We start from the raw sequence: 25,385 nt of genomic DNA on the forward strand, positions 1-25,385 counted from the left end.
GGTGGTAGGGCGGCAGGAATTGAACCTTCCTACCAAAACTCCATTTCATTCTGTTGCTGTGTGACAGATGGCAGCAAAGGGGCAGTCTGACAGAACAGTGTCTGACATGGATGTGCATATGAAGCAAAGGTGCATGATTCAGTTTTTCCATGCAGAAAAAATGGTACTTGTCAAAATTCATTGATGATAAAAAGTCAATGGTAGCACAGTGATGGATGCGTGTTGCATTTCAGCAGTTGCAACAGCGACATTAGGTTACCTCTACTGCTGTTTATTTTCAAAAGCATGGCATGCAGGCTCTTGTTCATGGCCAGTGAAAACGTATTGTCACTGAAAAAGAACCAGATTTGATCCTCAAATGCAGAGGGACCAAATTTCAGTGTACTTAGGTAAGACAGATATTTAAAAAGGAAGGTTTAAAATAGAGAGAGAAAAAGCATGGGAATTGTAGGCCAATCAACTTATCTTTAGTTCGTGGAAAAATACTGTAATACATAAACAACTATTTGTAAGCATCTGGAAGATAATGAGGATATGTATAATATCTAACGTGGATTTGGCAAGAGCAATCATGTCAAAGCAATCTAATTTTCTTCCCTGATAGGATATAACAGACCTTCTGAACAGAGGAAAAGAATCAGATGTCATGTGTACCTAAGAATATTTCTTGACCCTCTTCAGCATTATGTTCTTCTAAGAGAACCATCGAAGCATGATTCAATTGAAGACAGTACGCAGTGTGTGTGACACTGATTCAGAAGGTAATACTCAGACAGCAGTTACCAACAAACATGTCACTTCTATCAACAGAAAAAGAAATCTCAAATTGAGAATCTGTATGAGTCTCTCTTTGGTCAGGTAGCATTTAATATTTTGATTAATGATCCAGAAAATAGCATTATAAACATACTTGCTATGGCGATGTCTTGCTTGGAAGCATTACAAGTGCTCTGGACAACAGTTAAGAATTCAGAATACCCTTTGTTGAATTTAAAGGCCTGATTTGTAAGCTATAGTGCTTGGAAAGTAGGAATAAATGTAAAGTACTGTATTTAGCCAAAAATAATTAACTCTTGGGATGAGGTACAACTGACTTGGTAACCATTCTGCAGAAAATGAGAAGTTGTTTTGGATTACATGCTGTATAACCAATCAAAAATATCATCATGTTCCAGAAAAGACAAATGTCCTACTGCAATGTATAAATTAAGTATAGCTTGCCAGTCAGAAAAGGAAAGTCATCTCTGAGGCAAAGAAGGACAGATTTGGTGGGATCCTGAGCAGCCTGATCTAGAGGTTGGCAACCCTGCCAATGGCAGGGGGATTGGAACTAGATAGTCTTTAAAGTCCCCTCCAACCTAAGCCTCTGTGTGATCCCATGATACACTGGGAACTCTTTTTTTTCCATAGCTCTATGAACTCAGAAACTTCCCCTCCCATCAGAACAATGTGGAAAAACAAAACAAACAAACAAAAAAAGATAAGTAAATAAATAAAAATAAAATGAACATATATTGCTTAAATTAAAAGTTCTAAATATCTAAGCTGTTAATGTATATCTTTCTTCTTCAGAACCTTAAGTCTACTATTTAATGTGTTATTTAGTCTGTTAAAGTTCTGTCTACTTTAAGAGCAAAGGATTAATGGTTTCAAATTCCAGCGTGTTGACCTTTATTCAACATTAAAATGCTTATTTGAGCATTCTGCCACGGTACAAGTAAGCCTCTATCTAATGAAAACTGTAAGGCAAAGAAAGTTTAACTCCCATATGTGTATGGATAAAATTACTTTGCAATAAGAAGTTTAGGGGATCTTTACTACACACTTGTGAAGTTAACGCTGATACAAATAATATTAAAACTTCTGAGTACACATGCTATTACTCTGGTTATGTGTTAAATGTTAGAACAATATTAATAAAGATAATGGAGAATTAGAATGGTTAAGAGCTTCTGTTCCCAAGTTAATGCCCAGAATAACATAGTCATGACAGCAATTTTAAGCAAAGCAAAACAAAAACGAATCATACTAGTTACTTCTGCAATAAAATCTCTACTTCCAAATATCATGGTTTCGAAGAAAACCAAAGAAGCAATTTGCATATGAGAATATATGGCCTGCTAACATAGCGAAACAAATTACAGAATAAGATGGCAAGATGGATTTCGACTGTTGCTGAATACTAGAATGGGTAAATTATAAACGCAATGGCTGACATGCAAGAAGGAACTATGAGAGAAGATGACGGCAATAGAGAGCCTGGATGCTCTTGCAGATCTTCAGAGCAGTTACTGAATGCAGATAAAAATATGTCTTTGTAGACAGAAGATGGCTGAGAAAGCCAGGACTTCGATCACATCGGATCTTTACTACTGGGATATTGATTAAAGTAACAGCTATGCAAAAAGCTAAGTGGGGGGACATTTTTCTCAAAAATTTCCATTCTTCCGTGGTTATTTTAACAAGTTGTGCAATCAAATGCAATCTAGGATGTGAAAACATACAGGGATACCACAGACAATAAATCAAGACTGAAGCTAGCACTCAGATAAGATTTTTGTCCTACAATATTTTTATAACTCCTTTTTCTCCATGAAAGATTACCAGCCAATCTCCTAAATATCAAAAAATTATTGGACTAAGATAGTTCATAAAAAACAGACATCTGGTTAAAAAAAATAAATTACTCAGAACCTAAAGACTTGAAATAATATCTCTAAAGGAAAAAATCTATATACATGTAGAGAGAATTTTGAGCTATCACATTTTCAAATGTAATAATCCTATAGCCAGGAATTAAAATGTGTCATACTTTAAGTTCCTCATGACAAATAAATTAGGTATAGGACAACTAAAGAAGAGCAATATAAACTCTGAAAGTATATGAATGCTTAAGAAGATGTGAGTAGTAGATAAGAAATTCAACATATTGCATGACAGACCATCATATGCAAAATAACAAACCCCCAGCTTTTGTAGCTTTGAGGAGAATAGTGAATATTTAATTATTGTAATTCAAACTTCCCCCTGTATTAACGGAATTCCAGAAACATATCTACAAAGTGCTTTGCTAATAAAAGAAACAACACAGCAACTCCAGAACTGCAAATACAACTCAAAATTTCTGCCTCTTTTAGAAGCCTGACTTCACTGTTTATCCACTGTCTCCAAAGATGAAGCACACAGTGTACCAGACTGAAGAAGGAAGAGCTGGATTCTTATTTTTCTGCTTGTTAAACAAGAACTGTACAGAAGTTATAGACCGCAAACAGTTTATTCTAGTAATTAAAAAAGATTTTGATAGAGTTTATGTAATGTAAATCTGTCACTGTTCAGCGTTCACACAGAATATGAGGTACAGCATTTTAGTCAAGACAGGGCATGCTCAGAGTCAATAAGAGGAATAAAGGGTGAAGAGGAATGACAGAAAATGTTTTGAAAGAACTTTTATAACACATGTACTTTTAGGAAATCCCAACATTCAGTGTAATTATTTTAAATATTTTGTTTTTTGAAAATCACATTAAAAAAAGCACAGAAGTTCAAAAGCAGAAGTAGATACCCTTACTGTTAGTCTTTTCTTACTTGGATTGTAGAATACCTAAAACCCACGAGCTTTCACTGAACTCATACAGGTAAAAAATACAGTGCTAAGTACACAACTATTGCAAGGGATTAGCAGCCAGAACAACAACTTCCTCTGTGCAACCTCACTGCACAAGGGATGTACAGATCATAGCCAAATTAGTACAATAATGTACTCTTACTATGACCATGAATGTAGTCTCACAAATACAAACGTCATTGCATTCTGAATCAAAATATCATTCGCCATACTTTATTATCCAACCCATTTCAAAATTTATGCCATGCAATTTGAAAATCGAGTCTGAATTTATCTTCAGGTGCAGTATGTTGGAATTGTGACATGAAATCAGCAAAGTATTAAAGCATGTTCCTGCTCTTGCTGATTCTCTGCATAAATGTTTCCTCCTCTCTTAACAGTTGTCTAAGCACCAATATGCTACAATCAAATTCCAGCCAGTTAGTTAAGATGCTTGCTTGCCTTTCTTCTCTAACTGCAGCACTTTCTTGGGTGTATTGATCAGTGACTAAAATGAAACACAATAAAACAAAACCAAAGCAACAAAAACAAACCCCAGATGAAATTCCGCTTTCTTTTCTCTCTTTTTTTCCTACTGTCACTTTTTTAAAAGGTCCTTTCATCTCCTTCTCTACCAAGCAGGCATATTACTTGATGGAAATATAAGGATAATGAATCTAAGGCCATTCAACACCAAACTACTTAGAAATTGAAGGCAACTCTATAGAATTTAGCCTCCAGCATTTCAGTGAGGCAGCACACAAACGCACAAATTGCTTTCTCAGTTACAGTGTGGAAACTCAAGAAAATCCTACTCCAGCCAATAGCGTCACCAGAATTTATGCCACTGGGAATAAGAACACATTGATGATAGGTAGCATGTCAAGATATTGAACATATTTTTGTAGTCTAAGATGTATCATTTCATATGATTCCTAGGTTTTTACTTTCAAGTTGATTATGTTATTACCAGGAAGAGTTAATTACAGGAGTTTAGAAAATCACTTCCCCACCTCTCTGCCCATCCCTTCAAAGGTAGAGTAACAATGGTAGAAGAAAACAGAGCAAGGTATATTTACCCTGCAGTGTTGTATAATCTGTTAACAAATGCAAGACACAAAGTAAAGTCATGTAACCCAATTGAAACAGTTCGTACTGGAGGTTGATTTCCCTTGGGAACTGAAACATCAAGTAAGAAACTGAACCAGTTAAATATAACCTTTTTAAAGGGCAAAAGAATTCAAAGGTAATCAAGGGTTTTTTATTTTTTTTTTCATCAGAAAAAAGGGCATTTATAATTATATTTCACTTTTATTTATAACTGCCCTTTTTATGTTGATACTACAAAAGAACTCCACAGAAAACCAGCCTTGATTTATATAACAGGATTCAATCTACACGTGGTTTTCATATGCAAAGCATCCCTGATACAAGCAATACTCTGACAAAGGTGCATTTCCCTTAAGAAACAGGGAAATACATTTTCAAAGCAGTTTTGAAGGTTCAGCCGCATGCTTTTCACTCGTATTTTTAGGGTCACTTGAGAATAAATCCTTACCTCCTGCTTTGAGAAAGTAACATCATATGACTGCATGGGATACTAGAGTGAGCTCAGAATGTAGTGTTGAACTTCCTCTAATATTACAGAGTATGCTTGACCAAGAAATCTGTCTCAGCATGTGCTCGTGGCATCTACATGTCTACCAGATTCTCATGTAAAATCATACTGTATTTTGTTGCCTTCGAATGATAACAAAATTAAATTGAAATAACAGACCATGACACAGACAGTATTGCTCTCAAATTACTCTATGCAGATTAAAATCAAGCAGCTTCTATTGCCCAAGTATTACTATACAAAAACATTTGCAGAGAACTGCCCCACTAACACTGTACTGTGAACGTAATAATAATAATAATAATAAATTATTTAATCTCAAAATTAAATAAAAGACATTGTTTGCATAGCACCAGCATTCAGAATTCCACAGTGGATTCTAATGCCTATATCTACTGAAACTCAGCAGAAATACTCTGCGTAAGTATAAATGCCAAACAGAGGTGTCAGGGCCAGCTAGTTCCTTTTCCCTGCAATGGGTAATTTGTTGATACACTGAGAAACTAGTATTAGGAGATGCTTTAGTCAAAATGCTGTAGGTTATTAATCACAGCTTTGGGTTTTCTGACAGGATGTTTTGATAAAATAAATCTATTTTAAGTGACTGTAATGAAATACTAACCCATTTTTGAAGGGCTTTTAAGATGTTTTTAAGAAGTTTCAGATCAAAGACTCAGTTAATGTAACCTCCACACATTAAATATTTAGTACTTACTCAGTCACTTGAGCACTCAGGCATCTTGACATTATAAGAGGGGGAGAGGGAAATTCAGTTTAAGTCAGTTTTGCACTGTGGGATTTTTCAGTTTTTATGTTAAAATCCCAGACGTAATTTTAATACAAAGGGGTCCATTCTTTACTGTCGTATATGCACCACCCATTAAGAGAATATATATGCACCTGAATAGATGGGAGAATAAATCCTCTATAGAACCATTTCAATGGAAACTGTTGTGCTGTGATTAACATCACGATTGAACATTATTCTTCCTTAGCTCTCTGATGGACAAAACCAAATGCACACACATCCCTTCGCAGAGCAGGGACTTGCAAGAAGACTGAAATTTTACAATGGCATCAACATTTAAGCAGGACTTTTCAGACTTTTGGATTTTTTGTATACTTTCCCCTTTCTGGCTTTCCTAGAGTCTAATGGTTGTTCTTGAATGTTTCATTTCTTCCAAGGGACATGATCAGAGGTTTTCAATAAAGATCAAGATGAGGGAAATAATCCTGTCAGGGGATTTATTAACATAGATGTCTCAAGTTCGTAAACTACAAATCATTAGAGGCTGGGAATGCTTTCTGGAAATTCAGAGCTAAATATAAATTCTGCCAGTTCTCAATTATTTTCTTTCCTCTGAAAATTCACTGAATATAGTCAGGAGCTGCAGATGACTGCAAGCAGAATGAAGGCATTCTGAGCTTATTTCTTGGCTTACTTGAAGTAAATAACGGATAGAAATGGGGAAAAAAATCACATTAAAAAAGGTCTTTGAAGCTATTGTTATGCAATATCATTGGCTCATCTTAATATTTGGTTTCAGAATCAAGATAGCTATTGCTTATTTCAATTCTATTCAACACATACGTGGTCACATTCAGGTTGTTTCATATGTCCAGTTTTGATAAGGCTTCAACAATACCAGTATGCGGGAACAGGCAAACAATAAACAAAAGCCTACATTTCATTTATCACAGACATTTTTCCAAAACACACAATTCTATTGAAGATGATTGGACCCTAATTCAAAGTTCAAAAAGCTAAAACTGACCTCTGAAGTAATGATAGCAATACATATTCCCAAACCTGGTAAGCATCATCATTTCATGACCCTATTTGTCATAAGTGTCTTCTGAATGTTAAGTAAGCACAAAGACTGTATGTCATCATTGGTGACAGTGAAAGACAAACAGCTTCTGAAAACATCTACATGTATCTTACAATAACTACATGATCTCATCTGTTTTTCTCAAAGACTTATGTCCCATTTTTCCCTGCTTTTAGTCCTGACAATGGCTCTGGTGCTCCTGCTTTCTCTGGCCACATTAAATTATATGAACCAGAGGGGCAAGAAGGTACGTGGTGATTATAAAGGAAGCAGGAATCTTTTTTTTGTGTGTACATAAACTTAACATCTTTTATGTGTGGTTGCTTCTTCGTACACAACACTGTGAGGCTGTCAAACAGTAAATCAAACAAATGAAGGCTTACACTGCTTAAGAAGAAACTAAGGTAGATCAAAAGAAATCCAGAATAGAAGCCAATACTAAACTTATAATGCATATAAAATACTTCAGTAATTCCCCCATTGATTTATCCAAGAGACAGTAAAGATTTATCTGCAAGGCACTACCAATAAATAAGTCTTTCTTTGTTCCCTTGTATTGCTAAGAGTAGAGACCTGTATAGAAATCACATAATGAGGTACCAACTCACAAGTTATACCAGAAGTATTTAGGTGTTCAAAGGTGGAAATTTAAGTTCTTTCTAGAACGTCGTAAGTCAAAGACATTCCAAAATTAGCACAAAGCTTGGGCAGATAATTTAATAATTGGTTAATTCTGAAAAACCTTTGAGAAAACATTTTGAATGTAATCTTGGAGAACCGCTGTTGTAATGAAACACAGCACAGGAGATGCAAGCTCTCCTTGCATCACTGCCTCTGTAACAGACATTACACCCATAAAAAGGCAACATTGATGGAGAGAGAGTAATGAGACTGTGACCAGTGCTTCAGCGTAGGTGTCATGAGAAATGAAACAAAGAATGGAGTTAGATTTGATATTAGTGGAAAGAACTTCAAACGCCTTTGACAAATTTTATGGAAACTGACAGCAACATCATGAATTATGATTTGACATTTTGTGGCACTTTTAGGTGCTATATAGATTCGAAAACAAAGAAGGGGATAAAAGGAGAGGTTTTCAAAAATTAGCAACAATAAATAACTCTGATAATACTGACTGGTAGACAGGAAAAGTGAAAATTACTGCATAATAAATTTCCCTTACAGAAATTCACATTATCCTAGTAGATGTAGGTTTATTATTAGATGGCATGTTTAAACTTGCCATGAACATTACTTTCTGAAACAAGGCTATATTCATATGCAGTGGTCTAAGATGCCAAAGAAGAGGAGGATTGGCATGAAATAATTTCCATGTTAGAATACGATAAAACGGACATCTGAAAAGGAAGAGACTTGGCTATACGTTATCTGTTTATGGGCAAACTGCTTTACTCCTCTGGCATTCAGGATCATTGGCAGTAAACAACACAAAATCAGCTTGCCCAATTGTGACAAGGTTGAAGGTCTCTCCTAGAGAGATTTGACTCACACTGTCCCTGGAACAAAACTGCAAAATTTAGGACTCTTGTTGGCTGCAAACAGGGGTACAGATGGGTAGTCCCAGCACACGGAATGTAGTACGAATCTGCTATAAGGATTTCTATTCATAATCACTGCTGAAATACATCTGCCAACAGCGGTACACTGGTAAGTTAAGTGTGGCCAGGGAGATCTGATTATATATTGTTAGTTTCAGAGGCTTACTGGAGTTTACTATCACATTAAAAGATCAAACACCGTTCTTATTTTTAGGAAGCTTCTCTGTAATAATTCCCGAGAAGCCAAATGATATGAATTGTACATTTGTGCATGTAGGCTCCCCATTCTATCAAGGACACACATAAATAATTAATGTTTTCCAGTAGTGTATATAGTCTGTGCTGCTGTCACGGTATAGGCTATCCTGCATCCTAGCACTGGTAGCACTTGGGATGTTAAAAACAAAACAAAACCTAAAAGATGGACATCTTAGTAGAAAAAAAAAAAAGAAAGCAAAAGATGAATGAGATCAGGAAAGGATTTTGAAATGCATCCTCATTCACTCCTGCAAAAGCGTGCTTCATACTGGAAATGTTGGATTTTTCAGCTTACTTCACTTGGTACTTAATTTGGTGGTTCATACTGATGTTAAGAGCAGAGATGGTTGTTATCCAGGATAATTACAAACTATTATTTTCCATTCTTTTCTGATTTAACTTTCTAATAAGCAGAGTGTATACTATGTATTTTGTAATACACATTTATCAACTGTAGCTTCAAAAGAATGAAGTTCAGCTCACTGAGATAAAAGTTTGTCTTTATCTCCAACTCTCTGGGAGTATGAAAAACTCTGAGATTCCAGAGACCCTGTTTCATTTTGCTTCATTATTGTCATAGCAACAAATGATCTTGAAGTATGGTATGCAACATCTATCACCCCTTCAATTATAGCTCTAGATACTAACCTGTTTTTGTTAATAGCTAGCATATAAACTAGTCTTTGTACCCTTTGGAATTTAATTGATGAACTGCAAAACAAATGGTTATGGTTAATAAAATTATATTTTGCCATCTGTGTCCAGCAATGAGAAAAATCAGAATTACAGGAATGAAAAAAAAAAAAAAAAAAAAATGAATTTTTCTGCCAAACAGATCAATACATCCCACCTCTTTGTCAGCACTGAATTAGATGTTTTGTGTTGCTGCATATTTCCCTCATTGGTCGCTATAGCTAATTGGAACTGCAGCCAAGATAGGACATATAGGAATTCTGTTTGATCACAGGGAACATAATATCTTTCTACAAGTCTGTGCAGCATAAGCCTACAATGTTATTTGGTCTGTGCGCACCCAAGTCTAATTTACTTGAGGACAGCAGTGGAAGCTCTGCTGTGATATTTGCTGTTATAAAATCTTATCTATTTCTATACAAGAAATCTAAAGGATAGGTGCAGTTTTATTTCTAAAGCTCTGAAGGATTTCAATATCAGCTAGAGATGAAGACAAATTTGGTGCTGCCACAGTATCTTGTAAGGATGAAGACAACAGCCAAAAAGCATACCTCTGAAACACACATTCTTCTTTCCTTAGTTCACATGCTGAGCAGTTTGTTTTCTCAAGAGAGAGAATACATAGAGTCTGGATTCTTCATTAAGATAAAGAAAACACTTCAATCATATATTTTAAAAAAACTTACAGATTCTCTGGGACCCCACAATACCATTAATTCCTGAAAGAACAAATGGTCCTCAAACAAAAGACACCATGTAAAAGTACTTTATGTTGGTAACTTAATTGCCTGAGGCACAGTAAAGATCTAGACAATTTCCCGTAAGATATAGGGATGAAGACAAACTACAGGGCAATATGAAACTAACTCATTTCCACTCACTGTAGGCAAAGATTCAATGCCTTTGAGCAGTAACGCTATTCTTGTCCAACCATTACCTTTCAGATTTTGAGACATTCATAGTTTGGATTAATATCAATGGCCATGTCTTAGGCAAATCTTGGTGCATCTTACTGCAGAGCCAGAATTCCTCCTATTTTTCCAATACATCACCACCAACCTCTGTTTTAGCCTTCATCTGTTAATCTATAAAGTGCCCTTAATCAGTCATCTCTGACATTCCTATAAATTCTCCATTGGACGTAACACCTTAGCGGTCATTTTTCATTCTCAGAAGGCAAATAAGAAAAACAGACTTGAGGTTTTGGGTCACATGAACTGTGCAAAATAACAGATTCAATTTCTAAATATTTTCTTGCACACTGCGGACAACACTTTGAAGAGCTGTGCAGTTGTAAATGGAGCTTGGTTTCCAAGACATAAGGTTCATTTTTGGTACGTAACTATCAAAAGTTTCACTTTGTTATTTATTTATTTATTTTCTGTCAAAACACCTGAAAGATCAAGTTCATATTTTCTTATTTTCAAGTCTTTATGCCAAACTGTGTTCGCCCTGAGGAAACAAATCAGCTGTACTACCCATGGTCCTGACCACAATGATCTAATACCAGAACTCCATTCTGAAGGGAAATTGCTTTTAAATGAATTCTGTTTACCGTGAATGAACTAAGAAAATTAATATCAAAGTCTTTATCACGTACTGCTTCTATTTAATTCCAGTTTCTGTAGTAGCCTCATTACCTACAAGATGGCTAGAATGACACCAATATCAGAAGGATGACATATAATGCCTGAAATGGATTAAATGCCTCCTTGGTCTTCATCCACAGTACATGTTTGTCATCAGACAAATTTAACATCAGATAAGGTATATTGTAAAAACAAACTCTCTCTGGAAAGGTATGTCCATAATTCTGAAGACTTCTGAGTGAAATCTTTGGTCTGGGCCTAGGAATGATGCTCTTTGTGATATAAAGTGTCATGCAACTGAGACCTTTGCAATGTGCATTCAATTCTCAGATTGTTCTCTGCTGCCACAGTATGGTGCTCAGCTGCTGCTTGAAGAGGATCGTTATTAGAGAGCACAGTTATTTCTATGTATCAATATGATTGGTTGCTACGTAAGATCTCTTCTGAGAACTATTTGAAATGCTTTACATTGTACCTTATATTTCCTAAGAAATGAAAAAAATAAAATAAAATCAACAACAAAACACACCAGCTTACAATTAAGTACCTACTACTTTACACTGAAAATCTCTTGTCTTCACATGTTATTTGTACTTTCTTTTGTCTTCAAAACAAAGATAAACATTGCTTTCAGTATTTCTGAGTAATAACAACACTTCAAAGGTAGCTAGCATTTCCTAGAAATTCTTTCTTTTTTCCCCCCTTAACTATAATCATCTCCTAACATAAAATATATTTGAATATAATCTGATGTCTTAAAATAAAGGTGACAACAGCCTTTCTTACATGAAAGTTTGATATACTTATTCATTCCACTCTCCTTTGATTAAAAAGGGCCACTAAATCCACACTGCAAATAAAAACGGACTTCGGGTTCTACACAGCACTGTCCAGCAGTGCTTTCTATAATTGTATTAGATAGTGGCAAGCCTTACGTTATCCCTTCAAATATATATATTCAAATATGTAGTGCAAAAAGTAAGGTCACAATCAGGTAGCTTGCACCACATGAACTACACTTCCTTCTTCTATGCTCTCTGTATTAAAATATTTTCTTATTATACATTTATTTTCTCATTCCTATATGGTATAAAGACATCATGCAGATTCCCTTTTGACACACAAACTGAAGTGTTTTTTAGAGCCATCTTTCAGCTTTCAAGGCTTAAGGACAACCAGGATAAACTACTACTGAACACCTACAAGGCAGGGAATAAGAGCTGCAGAATTGGCACTGATCTCTTATGCAGAAGGCCTCAAGTGCACACCTGACAGACACATTACAAAAAGGAGTTCTCTTTACACGTGGGCACTCAGCATATTTACAGATAGCTGCAAAAAGGGCTGCAGAATGCATTACCTGAACCAGTTTCTCCAACAAAATGTGACTGAGTGATGAAACATCCAAATGTAAGGTAGCAGACAAGCGCTTCCTTAAATCAAATTTGAGACTTCCTTTTATTTGTTGAGCATTATCTATTAGGTATATTCCATTTCAAGAGAGAAGATGAATCTGAAGAGTACGTGCAGGAAGGTTTGCAGAAAGCTTACATCCTGACTGAATGTGACAGATATTTTTGGTTTCTTGTTATTGAATGGTTTATTTGTTATTTTAAAAGGGAGAGTAACTGGCTCACAAGTCTTAAAATTTAGTCCAGTGGGAAATGTATAATATTAGGAAGTTATTTGAAATCACTTCTAACTCTCTGTAAATTTGCTTTATTATTAATCTACAAGGAGTGAACAAAACCACTAGCCATTGGTTACCAATGACAGGAAGGAAATTCTTCTCATATCCTAGCACCAGCTCCCTAATTCAGCTCTCAGCCTCAGTGTACAGTAGGTAAAGTTGAAATGTTGGATAAGCAAGCCTTTGGGAGCTTACTGAAGCAATCATTTTACAGGAACTGAAATATAAATCATCTAATAACCAGATTCATTTACATTCATACCAGACTGGAAGCATCATTATTCCTTGTTACTTTGTAAGAAGTATGCCTGGCCAAAGACACTGAGATCCTTTGTTCAAAGTCTAGGATTATACTTTTTTTTTTTCCCCCTTTATTCATGTTGTTATCATGCTAGTGCAAGATAATGGCTATACATTAGAGCACTGAGTCTTTATCTTGCAAAGTGTTGATTGCTCTGACCTTGGATCTAAAGGCCCTTTTAAACATATGTGGTTTGATCCCATGAACTTCACCAGGACTATTTAAAAGTCTTTAGTTTATTTCTGTGTTTATGTGCTTTTTCTGCATCAGAATGATAATAATAAGCTTGCACAAATTATATGAACAAGACTTTGCCTAAAGTAATTAGATTTTAATACATTATATTTGCATTCTATATTTACCATAAAGCTAAATCAATACATAGTCCTTTCTTTGGTTAAATTAAAAGGGATAAATTCAAATCCTTTTACCTAGGCAGACTCTTAACACTGTTAAATAAGCCTTCAGTCCCAAGATCTCAACCCTATAGATAATGTGGGCCAGGCTAACGATTTTCTGGGTCTACAGTTGAAGAATATACATTCAAATATGTCTGTTCTCACACATATATTACACAACAACTGCACTGGAGATCTAAATAGAAGCCAACTAAAACACAGACAGAATCCCAGCAGAGTCAATGCAGTAAAGAGTTACTGGGCAAACGCTGCTAATAGCACCGTGTAGCACAATTTCCCCTACATTCTGTATCACTATATATATGGTAATTATTGCTTAACGCTGTGCTGGAAAAGAGGGAAAACAAATTTCTGTAAATGAGACTGAAAGAATGAATGTAATCCAGTCAGTTTGATGGTTTTCAGAACCATACATATCTCCAAGATATATTTATGCCCTTCAGAACAAGTAGGTAAGTCTTAAAATTATTAAAAATAAAAAAGCTTTACCCTGGTGTATATATTTCATTCCAGATTCCCATATTATTTGTTTATCATTGAAATAACATTATTTCCCAACCACCAACTGAAAAGGGAGTTCTAACGACCAAGTCATTAAACTCAGAAAGCAAATAAGGTGGACCCTGTCCCCAGATGCTTACAGTTGCCCATAACTGAGGGTTCAACTGACTGCAGACAAAGAAAGTTTGCTTCCTATCGGGATTGCATCATTTATTCATGAAATGAATAACTGTCTTCTTGCATTCAGGTGTTAACTCAGGTATGTCAGGATGCCCAATTCGATACCAACATGTTTCTACTCCAGGTTGAAGGTCTCCCTCTTTTCTCCGCATGACAAATAAATTACATATTATGCCACCTACTTTGAACGTGTGGATGTATGTATTAGAAGATGAAACAAATAGGGAGCATGAGAGTCATAAGTAAGAACAAAGAAAGGTGACAGACTAGAATATAAAAGCAAATGAAATGACAGTGGGATGAGGCACAGAAAAGAACACGACAATATCTTCTGTGGCCCTGGAATTTCAAAGGCCTAACAGTTATTTTGGATTTTCCCTTCGTAACAGAAAGAGGCAATGGAAAAGAATGGGAAAGAACACATAGAATAAGTTACTTGTAAAATCTCAATTATAGTTTTGGGATAACATCCATATTATGAATAATATGGGAAAATCAGTACTATATGTGTACATAGATACATCACTGAAAAAAAAGAGTACATGCTCTAAGCATATGTGTGGGTGCAATTTAGCATTCTAGATAAAGAGAAGTTACACTTATGGTGTTTTGTTTTGTTTTTAGCATTACTTCTGTGTCCTATTTCAGGCCAAGTAAATTACCACAAATTGCATTTAGATGACATTTCAACCTAGCTGTGGTCAGATCCATTGAAAAGTACAGAGTCTGATACCAACGTGATTTCCAAGGCATGATACATCACACTGAAGCCTATGACTTCTATTTTTTTTAAGACTAAGACTATACTTTTCTTTTATAGAACCATTATTACATAACCTAACACTGTACACGGAAATGGGAAATTTAACCTTAGAAAAACTGTATTTTCTTTGCTTTGTGCTTTAAAAAAAGTCATAAGTGAACAGTTAAAAACAGACCAGTAGGTATCAGTAGAACTGATTAGCTATTTTTACTGGAGTACCCAGTAGTTTAGATGGCAAATAAGGGATATCTGATCAAGGAACCAGCAACGTGACATTGGCTGTGCAGTTTTACAGTCATGGGGCCTGATTCTGATTCACTGTGATAGCACCATGAGAAGTAACTTATGTAAATTAAAAGCATACACTGTAGTGGTGGAGTTTCAGAATGAAGCACCTTGTGCTTCAATCTGTTTAACTCAGTATCTCAAGTCTGACTTTAGAGATTGGCTCACTTACAGGGCTCTGCATTAGACATATTGCCTTCTTGTTTTAAAATATGTATGTTTAATATTTAATTTAACAGAATTCCATATACTAGTGCCTGTGTACTGTGGAAATCCCTTTGAGGCTCGTGGTTTTTATGTGCAGTTGCAATACTCCTCAAGCATAATTTGGTAGCACCATTGCCTAATGGGGTGAAAGGAACTATCTGTCTACAATTAATCTTTTCTGTCTTTGAAGTGAGCAATAAAAATCTCACCAAGCCAGTCGCAATTTGTAGGAGCCAGTCTCACCAGTACTTATTTAATTTAGTATGTGTGATACTGTAACACTAGTAGAGGTACAGGTCTCATCAATCGTCCACACACTTCAACTATATGCAGTTAACTTAGACCACCATCTCTAATGATACTCAAATGCTTTGCCAAGTCTCCAGTACTGTTTATAACGCTATGTATACAGATTATGTAAGTAGCAGAAATTGAGCTTGTGTTTATATTTTCAGATAAAATAATGTATTATTTTTCATTATAATATGCTGTACAGTATTGCCTAATATCTGCCAAGATGACAGACTCATCCATAACATGCACAGAAAACAACTGCACAGTCTTTTTCAAATGCTTAAAGATTTTGAACGCATGATCTGCTGGGACAACCCACACAAAGTCTGAACTTATCTACAGGCAACAATGGCAGAATGAAAACAGCAGTTTAAATGACACCTGGGTGGCCATCATAGTTAGCTTGCAGGGGAGACTATTTTCGAGATCATTTGGCACATCCAGAATGCGGGATAGCTCTCTGAAGTAAAGCATTTAAACATTAAAAGGTCAGAAGCAGAACAGCTAAGTTATCCATTCACACTGGCAATGGGAATCTTTGCCATTTGGCTCTGAACCACTTTGCCATTCTGCATCCTAATGAGAATTACATGTCCCACACTGATATTTCACTTTCAATTTTCATAGAATTAGTGAAAGCATTTAAGGAGTTAATGGAGGCATAGTACTTTCTTTAGAGAAAATATGAAATTAGATTAGAAATTAGATTGCCTTGAAAACATTACATGCAGGAAAATGTGCACTCAGAAAGCCTTCAGGAGCAATCATCTGAGCATGGTTTCTTGTGACTAGCATTTCACTGTTCCACTACGAATGAAAAAATAATCACATAGATCTGTGGCAAGATTCTGTTGTCTACAAGAGGCACAGTTCAAAACTTCACAATCCAGGAGAACTTAAATTGTTCCAAACTGTTCTCCATCCTCACAACCTTAAACTAGCAAAGGGAGCTGTAAAATCAGCTGGAACAAACAAAAGGCACTAATAGCTGTGTGGCATTCAGCAGATATGCCACAGTCTTCCCCTACCATGCTACCGTGATTCAGTCCCACACCCAACAGGAGGACTTCAGAGTTTGTCCTCAGAAGGCATCTTTAAGTTTCCTTCCACCATGTGCTACCAGGGGTATCGTACCTTCACCAGGAATAAAGCTTTTAAGGGCCTTGTTATGCCAATCTGATTCATCTTATCTTACGTAAGAGGCCAGCACGGAGATGGAGCTCTCTTTTTCAGCTCTAAATCTATCCTATATGGCACGCAATTCTCTAAAGAACAGTCAGCTTCTCCTTTGATGAAGTACTGTGCAGTGAAGACTGAAGGAGGCTGTTTTTCACCATTTAAAGATGTATGATAGCAACAAAGCTCTATGTTAAAATATTTAGCTCGCAGAGAACTTATGGAAATTGTCTATTCAAGCTCAGCAAAGACATTAAATTACCAAGCTGTTCTAGGACAGTTGTGTGTGGAAAAAAGCCAGAAATGCTCTGAGATTGCAATGTTACTCACAAAGATTACAGCACGAGCCTGATTCAGAAGGTTTTTATACATATCGGTATGGTGAGCTGCAAAATGTTACCATATCAATTTCTGCAAAACATACTGTGTGTGTACATATAGATATAAAATCAGGACTTGTACACAGCACATTTCCTGCCACGTTTTGAACGGCATCTGTTTGTTTAGTTTGCTGAAATATGAAAAATAATATTTAGCAACTACTGGCAACACAATGTTAACACGATTTAAGAGTTTAGCTCTGTCTGTCAAAATGCAGATAAAAGACAAATCCTTCTATCTCAGTGTTTTAATCAGTCAGATCAGGGTTTTGATGAATATGCAAATGTGACTGTTTATATACTATTTTCAGAGTGAAAGGAAACAAATTTGATTTCATTATAGAATTAATGATAGCTCCCCTAAGATTAATGAGTAAAACCCTACACACATTAAAATGATAGCACTCCTTCCCATCCTCTGAAGATTTTACTTCTTCTTTTCTTTTTAATTAAAAAAAAAAAAAAAAAATTCCTTGTGCCTTTATAATTGTTTATCCCCCTAATTGGAATGATTAATCATTAATGTCAGTTCAGAGATATAGGACAGTCATCGTTAGAGCACAAACTGTGCTTAATAGACAAAAGGGTTAAGAACAAAAAATTTTGGTTAATTTTGGATCTGCTCTTCTCTGTAGGTTGAACAACGAGTTTTATGACACGTAAGGAACTCAACGACCTGACCTAATGTTGGAAACTGGTTCTTTATTCCAGAGCAGGTTATTCATGTGATTTTCTTCTCATTTTCAGAATATATACTGGGATTCTTTTTAAAGCCTGAGCTGCCAGGATCAGCAGCCTTCATAAAAACTGCAGCTCTCGTTTTCTGACACACAGATACACTATAAGTTTGGACCAAATCAAATCTCAGAGAAGAGATTAAGACTGTGGAACATGTGCACTGTCATGTCGGAGAAAACAGAAGGGAAAAAATATATATATCAGCAATTTCTTTTCTTAATTTGATGGTTTCTGAATTGATATGGCAGTGGCTGAGTCATGATTTCCAAATCTTCAGGACAGGGAACATTTCAGAGAAAGGTTGTAGCGAATTACGCTCAACCTTACCATTAAACATCCTCCTGCACCAGAACTGTCATATTTCATTTTTGTGTGGGCACTACGGTCTAGATATTGAGAGCACTAAACCCCTTTCAGCTAAATATACCAGAAGCAGATATTCTTAGGCCTAAATAAAATAAGTTGCTTTTAAAATGTTTTTGCATTACTTTACCAAGAAAAGCTATATTCTCATTCCGAAGATGCTTATTTCCTTTTGAATAGAAAAGCTTTTTCCATAAAGACAAATGGATAGAATACTCCAAAAATCACATTTCTTCAATAAAGCTGTTTCAGTTCCATCCTTTAGAGGTCAATTGATCCTACACAGGAATTTTAGCATTGCCTTGCATATTACAAAGGAAATAGTTTGCATGAAATTAAATTAGCATTTGTCTATATTTCATCATGTGGATAAAGCTACTCTATGTGTCACTGACAACAGTAAAACAAATATGAGTGCACACCTATTTTTGCAGGTATGACTAATTATTCTCTGTAAGCACTTAAAAGTAGGCATCCATAATGAAGCCTGCTGGCTTTGGCAAAAATGCTTATTACTTACCACGCTGAGTCCTAGCAGTTCTCTGCAAAAGTAGTCCATGTTCCTCCTCTGTAGGTTGTCAAGATAGTGCTGAAGGCGCGTATAGGTGTAAGGGTAGCAGTACGCAAATTGATAAGTGTCGTTCTCACGGTCAAAGCAAAAAGCAAATGACATGACATAGTTCTTCCTGTGGTCCGGACAGCGATAGTAATAGACGTTTTTAGAGGGTATTCTTTGCCTGAAAAATAAAAGCAATATATATAAATCAACATACATATGCTCATAAGAAATCTGAACTAAAATGCTATCTGAGATTCCTAATTCCTCTCACGTAAATGAAGTGAATTAATTTTAAATAATGCGGTTCCCAGAGCCTGCATTTCAGAGCACTCAAGCACACAAATTCCACATTTGGGCCTGTGCTAGGCATGGCTGCTGTGCCAGGTTTAAGCTTGTAGAGCCACTATAGCAAAAGAGAGCTACACACAGCCAGACAAACCAAAACCCAGGAAGTGATGAAGATGCATAGGCAGCTGAAACATGTGGTCCTTTACTATTAAGCTTGTGCAAACTCATAGTGTTACAGAGGTTTCAGCCAAATCTCTGGCTGGAATGTTGCTGAACCCTTTGATACAGGTCTGGTTCGTCCATGCACGAAGGAAGTCCATGGTGAAGGAAGTTTAGTACAAGTATATACGCAGTACATAGTATAACATATGCATGATATACATGTAGGCACTAATGTGTTTTCCCTCTTAGTAGTCATGGGATGTATTAGCACCTAGCCAATGAATGGAAGAAGAGAGAAATTCTTAAGGGAAAACAAAAACAAGCATATAAACAAAAACTTAGGATTGGGAAAACAACCTGGTCCTATGTTGGAAAGTGAAGGAGAAAAGGTTGTTTGGTCCTGTTCCAAATTGGATTGCTGCCCTCCTTGAGAGTTCTGGCTTATAATGCTGACATGATAAAAATTAATATACATGATGGTAAATAATTACAGCGCAGACATTTATGTCATTGCTATTAAGCTGGTATCTGTTTAAAGAATAAAAAATATCTGCCTGACATCTTTCGCCCAACTTCTGTTATTCTTTAATTTCTCAAAGGAAATGAATAATGTTCCAAAGGTGCATCAAACACTGTTTCTATGAACCAGAAGTGTTCAATATTTCTATTTGTGTCCCTTCTTCATTACATAGATAGATTTTCCACCTTTATTCAGGCAAGAGATTCTATAGTCATGCCATGTACTTGTAATTTGATGTAACTAACTTACCAGTCCTGTTTGGCAACAAAACACTACGGTCCTGCAGACTCTAACTGATTCAATTACATAACATTATAAACGGGTCTCATCTAATGATTGGAACAGATCTCAGCTAAACTAGGATCACAGTGAGGGAAAATGTAATAAGATTTACAGACAGCAGTAGTAATGCATCTCTTTGTAATAGTTCCGAGAATCTGGTCTACTGCAGAGCATCAGTTATGGCCTTTCACTGCTAATATGGAATGGAGGACAAAAGCCTCTCATTATGCAGAAGTACGCTTGCCAGTGAGCAGCAGTTAAGGAATCTGATCAGCAAGACTCAGGAGCTACAAAGAGAAACAGAAAGGAGTTGAGATGTTCTTGAAAAAGTACAATAAAGAGCCAGTGATGCAGTCAATTAGACTTGAAATAAGAATTTGCCGCTTGTATGACTCTGGTTCTTGAACTTCCTGGGCTTCAAGATTTTCCTTCAGCATTTTTGTTTTTAAATAAGATATTTGTTTATCATTAACATCTGAAAATTATTTTTAAGCCACAAATGCAAAAAATAGAGGAAGAAAAAAATCATTTTTTTTAAAAGTAGCATTAGGGGAAAAATGTCACCAGCTATGTGCATGCAGTGCCCTAACCTAATAGGTTTCTCCAGTATCTTAACATATTTCTATCATTCACCCTTACTCCAGAGTGCTATAGGACATCCCTCATTTGAGCTCAAATCAAGCAGATGATATGGCACTGGGTAAATGTATTCTAGCTCCCAGTCCTCAAAACGTAATGCAAGTTTAAACAGTATGTTGCTGAGTTGTTGAACTTTATTTGTTTCGAAATTAACATGGGAGAAATAATAAAGGACAAGCCTCACTTTATGCAATAAAAAATTCATGTAAAATGTGACCAATAGGAGGAAAGTCAAGATTTTAGAAAGGCTAATGCTAATTGAAATTCATCTGATGATAGTTAATGTTTAAATGACACATAGTTCTCCTTGGTTCAATAACTTTCTACTTTTAAGCAAGTTGAAGACAACTTTGTTAAAGTATTAAAGGCACTTTTGATATTTCGTTCCCTCCCTCCTTCATTATAGAAGCTAAGCATCTGTTTTATTATCCACTTTGACACATCACTTTATGGCTGCATTTGGCTATTATGGCTAATCTTGATGTCTAGGACATCTGGTATTGACATTTCACTATCTGGTGTCTGACACAACAGCAGAAAGCATGCTCAGTTCCTAGGTTTAAATTCACCCTCTCAGGGCAGGAAGTGCCCAAACTCTTAATTCAAGCCATATCTTCAAAAAATAATTATAATAGTACTCCTGTCACTGCTAATCTATTTTTATCTCTTCTAGCACTTTGTCACTGCTAATCTATTTGTGAGTCATATAGAGAAAGAGAGTTAGTGTTTAGATACCAACAGCACATCTTTACACACGGGAGTCTAATCAGATTGAGATCTTATCAGGGAATTAAAGGGGGAAAAAAAAATGGGGGGTGGAAGGGGATGAGAAAAAGAAAGAAAAGAGACATAGTGCTAGATATCACCAACTGAGTTTTTGATAACGAAAAGACATTGCTCAGTTCTTGAATTAACCTTTGTGTCCTAGACGCACTATTGTTTACTCTTTCCCTTTTTTGTTCTATGCCTTCTGGAAAAGGACACCCACACACTGTGGCAGCAGCTGCTCCTATTAATTTAAAGCTATTACAAAAATTAAAATTAAACCCAATTACTTTGGCTGGTTTATAGCCGGGGAACGGCTTAGTCTGATTGTTCCCTCTGGTTATGGACAAAAACAATATTCCTACCTAAAGGCAGCTGCCAGTGGAATACTAATGTATGTGGGCCTGGCAGGGACAGATCCAGACTACGGAGTGTTACTGCATTTCTTACCAGAGGAAAATATCTTATCGTGGATCTGCAGAAATGCACCAACTTCTTACACTGTGAGTCACAATGAAGTTGATTTGTAGTTAGAGGTAGGAAAGCAAAACGATAGCGGAGAGCTTAATACTCAGATATGTCATTTTGCATTTCCAGGCAGCTCGCACGAAGAAATGCACCCTGCTAATTGATACACAACTGCCTGGATTTTCTTGCTTCTGAGCAGTTATTTAAAGGAGAACCACCCCAATTCCAAGCACAGACACAGAGCACAAAATGCAAGCAAGTCACTTCCAGTCTATCTTCAGAAATGCATTCACAGAAATGAAGCTTAATATTACACATCATTTTGAAACAAATTCAGACTGCTTGGGTCTTATCTGACAAGGAAACTGTCCCAACCCAGCAGATCTGTTACTCTAAGCATGCAAGCAAGTACATGTGCAAGTCTCTTCCTATATGCTTTCTTCATTGCTGTCTGGAGTCACAACATAAGCCACACTTTGGTGTTAGTTTATCAGCAAACTGAGGTCCTTGGTCAAAGTCAAATCCCTGGTAATATCAGAGGCCCCAAGATTTTACCCTTTGCTACTACAGTAGACAGCAAGGAGTGCTACGCATAACTCAGTATCACAACAATACTTCTATTCTGAATATAACTTAGTTCCATCTCTAACTTCTCTAGAGCTTTGAGTTTAAAGCTAAATTTAATGTGTTTTTTTGTTTTTTTGGTTTTTTGGTTTTTTTTGTAGTAGTAGTTGTTTTGTTTTTTACTGTTAAATTAAAATAAATTAAATAAGTGACCACAATAAGAAGGTACATTTGTTTGTTTATTTTTGGAGGGAGGATATCTGCATTTTATATATGTCATTTAGAATACAAAAATCGAAACTGAAAAATAGGTTCACGTGAGAAAATGTGAGAATAACTCTCCATACTTCACACATGCTTGAATAACTTCAAGGGGAATGTATTAAGAAAGGTTTTTAACAAAACTGTATCTCCAGCACAGTGCAGTGCGAAGTAAGATTGAGCAAAGAGAAATAAATAGAATGTAGCAGTGGGAAATGTCCTTTGTCCTGTGTTTGTGGAATACCTTACAGAAACTTGTTCCTTGCACATGGACCAGACTTCTAGGTCCCATGATAATATCAGCCACAAAAAACCATAATAAAACTACTTTACATAAAACCAGAGGGAAATAGCAGAAGTCATTACTCTTAAAGGTGACAAATAATGGCTGAGGAAAGTGCATACCTTGTGGGATGCATAATGAAGCAGTGCAAAAGGGTCAGCAAGTGAGCCCCTGCTAGCCGATCAGCATCATGAGATATACAGCAATGCTGAAAACCTGTTCTTGGGCTCCGCCAAAAATGAAATCATTGCCCTTTGACTCACTAAAACAAGCATAACATTATAAGTGGGAAAGCTACTAAATTATGACCTGGTGAGTAATAATCTTTTTAAAATAGCTGAATGACTCTTTTAAACAGTTTCACATAAGTCCGGGCAACACTGATAGAGCTGCTGTTTCAGGGTCTCCAAATCTTAACATAGTTTTGTTTGAGGTTCTCTTCAGTGCTGCCTACCACTTATAGGTCTATGTTACCTAAATACAAAATTTAGTCTCTGAGGTCCAGACTTGGCACAGGGCCCTCTTTAGACAAAACACTTCAATATAACTTAGGGGAGCTGTCGATTGCCAGCAAAATCCAAAGTCTTTTATGAGAAGCAGGTACAAGCAGGGTTCCCAATGGCAAAACAGCAGACCACCTTCTTTGCACCCTCCTGCCTACATTATAACCAAGGCAATAATACCTCTTCCATCCTTTGTTTATTCCGTCCAGTTGCTAAAGATCACACTGTAGTGACTTTCCTCGGAACCACGGTTCAAATACTGCAATTATTCTACAGAAACTCTGTTTTAAACCACAGGGATAATAAATGGTGCTGGTATTCTTTCTGCTGTTAAAATATGATTTGCCTACTGACCACAGGTGTTCCAGACATGTATTGCCTCAATAGCAATATCTCTACACAGTGCTTGTAAAAGAAGAAGGAAAAAAAAGCTGACTTCCCACAAAAATATTTAAGCAAGGAAAGAACATGGTGGAATTAGCCATACATGCACTGTGATCATTTAAAGAGGTAATACGTATGCAAACCAAAGAAGCAAGAGCTAGCATTTCTGTCCCAGAATGCTTCTCCTGGGAAAGAAACAAACACAGCTTTAAAGTAAGTAATTTACGAGATATAAGCTGCAGAAAAAAAAAAAATTAATAAGTACTGGATGAGGTATGGGAAGCAGGAAGAAACCATCTCTGAATGCTGTACCACTGCAGTTTCAGAGTTTGAAATGTGGAAACAAAAAAAGAGCTCTTTCAGATGCAATTAAAGAAAATAAAATCTACAAATACTGCTCAAGAAGTGGAGAGATTTAAAGGAATTAAGTCAATATGAATAATGTTGTACTAGAAAAGGTGAGGACAAGAAATGCTCCACCTCCGCATATAAATCTAAAAACCACATGGCAATGCTTGTCCCAGCTATGACCTACACCAGACTGTCTAGCCATAAAAGAAGTCTACTGACAGCTTCAGAATACAATTTGGGTATACCAGCATCCAAGAGGAATGAGAACATGAAAAGGAAAAGAAAACATATCACTGGCTAGACCACAAGTAAAAACAGGTTGGAAAACTGAAGGAAGAAGACAACACCAGTACGCTGTAGCCAAGTCAGCTTCAAATTGGCCAGAAACAGGTTACTGGAATGACTTCAAAATAAATCACCTTTACCTATACAACATACATTTATTTCAATTAGATTTTTCTCTGACATTCAGTTCACAAGAACACTGGAGAATTGCACTAAACAGTTTAGCTTTCACCATAGTATTTCAGTCTCTCCACATTCAAATTCAGCATTTTACCCCCTTATTATTTCTTGTTTCCGCTACATCTTGACTTACAACCCCTCCAGATTATATTGACTGGAAAATGTATATTTACAGGATAATACTGACTAAAAAATCAAGTCCCTGCAATGTTTGGAGCATTTGTGGCCCTGGGAACAAGGGACCAACCTCAATCCCAAATTCAAGTCCCTGAACTACACTACCAGTAGACCACTGGGTCAGCTCTAATAGCCTCTTAGCCTCAATTACCTAATTAGCCTTTTCTTCTCTCTCTTCTTCTCTCTTTCCCATCTGCTCATCTATTCCCACCACTCCCTGTTCTTCTGCAAGAATAATTTTTAAAATCTATGTTAACTTCATTT

General features: G+C 36.2%; 1 protein-coding gene across 4 annotated transcripts in view; it reads right to left on the minus strand.

Annotated features, from left to right (window-relative positions):
- LOC140255477 (BEN domain-containing protein 5-like) overlaps positions 1 to 25,385 on the minus strand; it is an 812,733-nt gene that overhangs the window by 474,321 nt on the left and 313,027 nt on the right. For all 4 annotated transcript variants that reach the window (XM_072343116.1, XM_072343117.1, XM_072343122.1 and 1 more), the window contains one exon: positions 18,971 to 19,187. In XM_072343116.1, coding sequence (XP_072199217.1) covers positions 18,971 to 19,187 — 217 coding nt within the window. The remainder of the gene's footprint in view (positions 1 to 18,970; positions 19,188 to 25,385) is intronic.

This window comes from Excalfactoria chinensis, chromosome 8 (genome assembly GCF_039878825.1).
Source record: "Excalfactoria chinensis isolate bCotChi1 chromosome 8, bCotChi1.hap2, whole genome shotgun sequence".
NCBI classification, from domain to species: Eukaryota; Metazoa; Chordata; class Aves; order Galliformes; family Phasianidae; genus Excalfactoria; species Excalfactoria chinensis.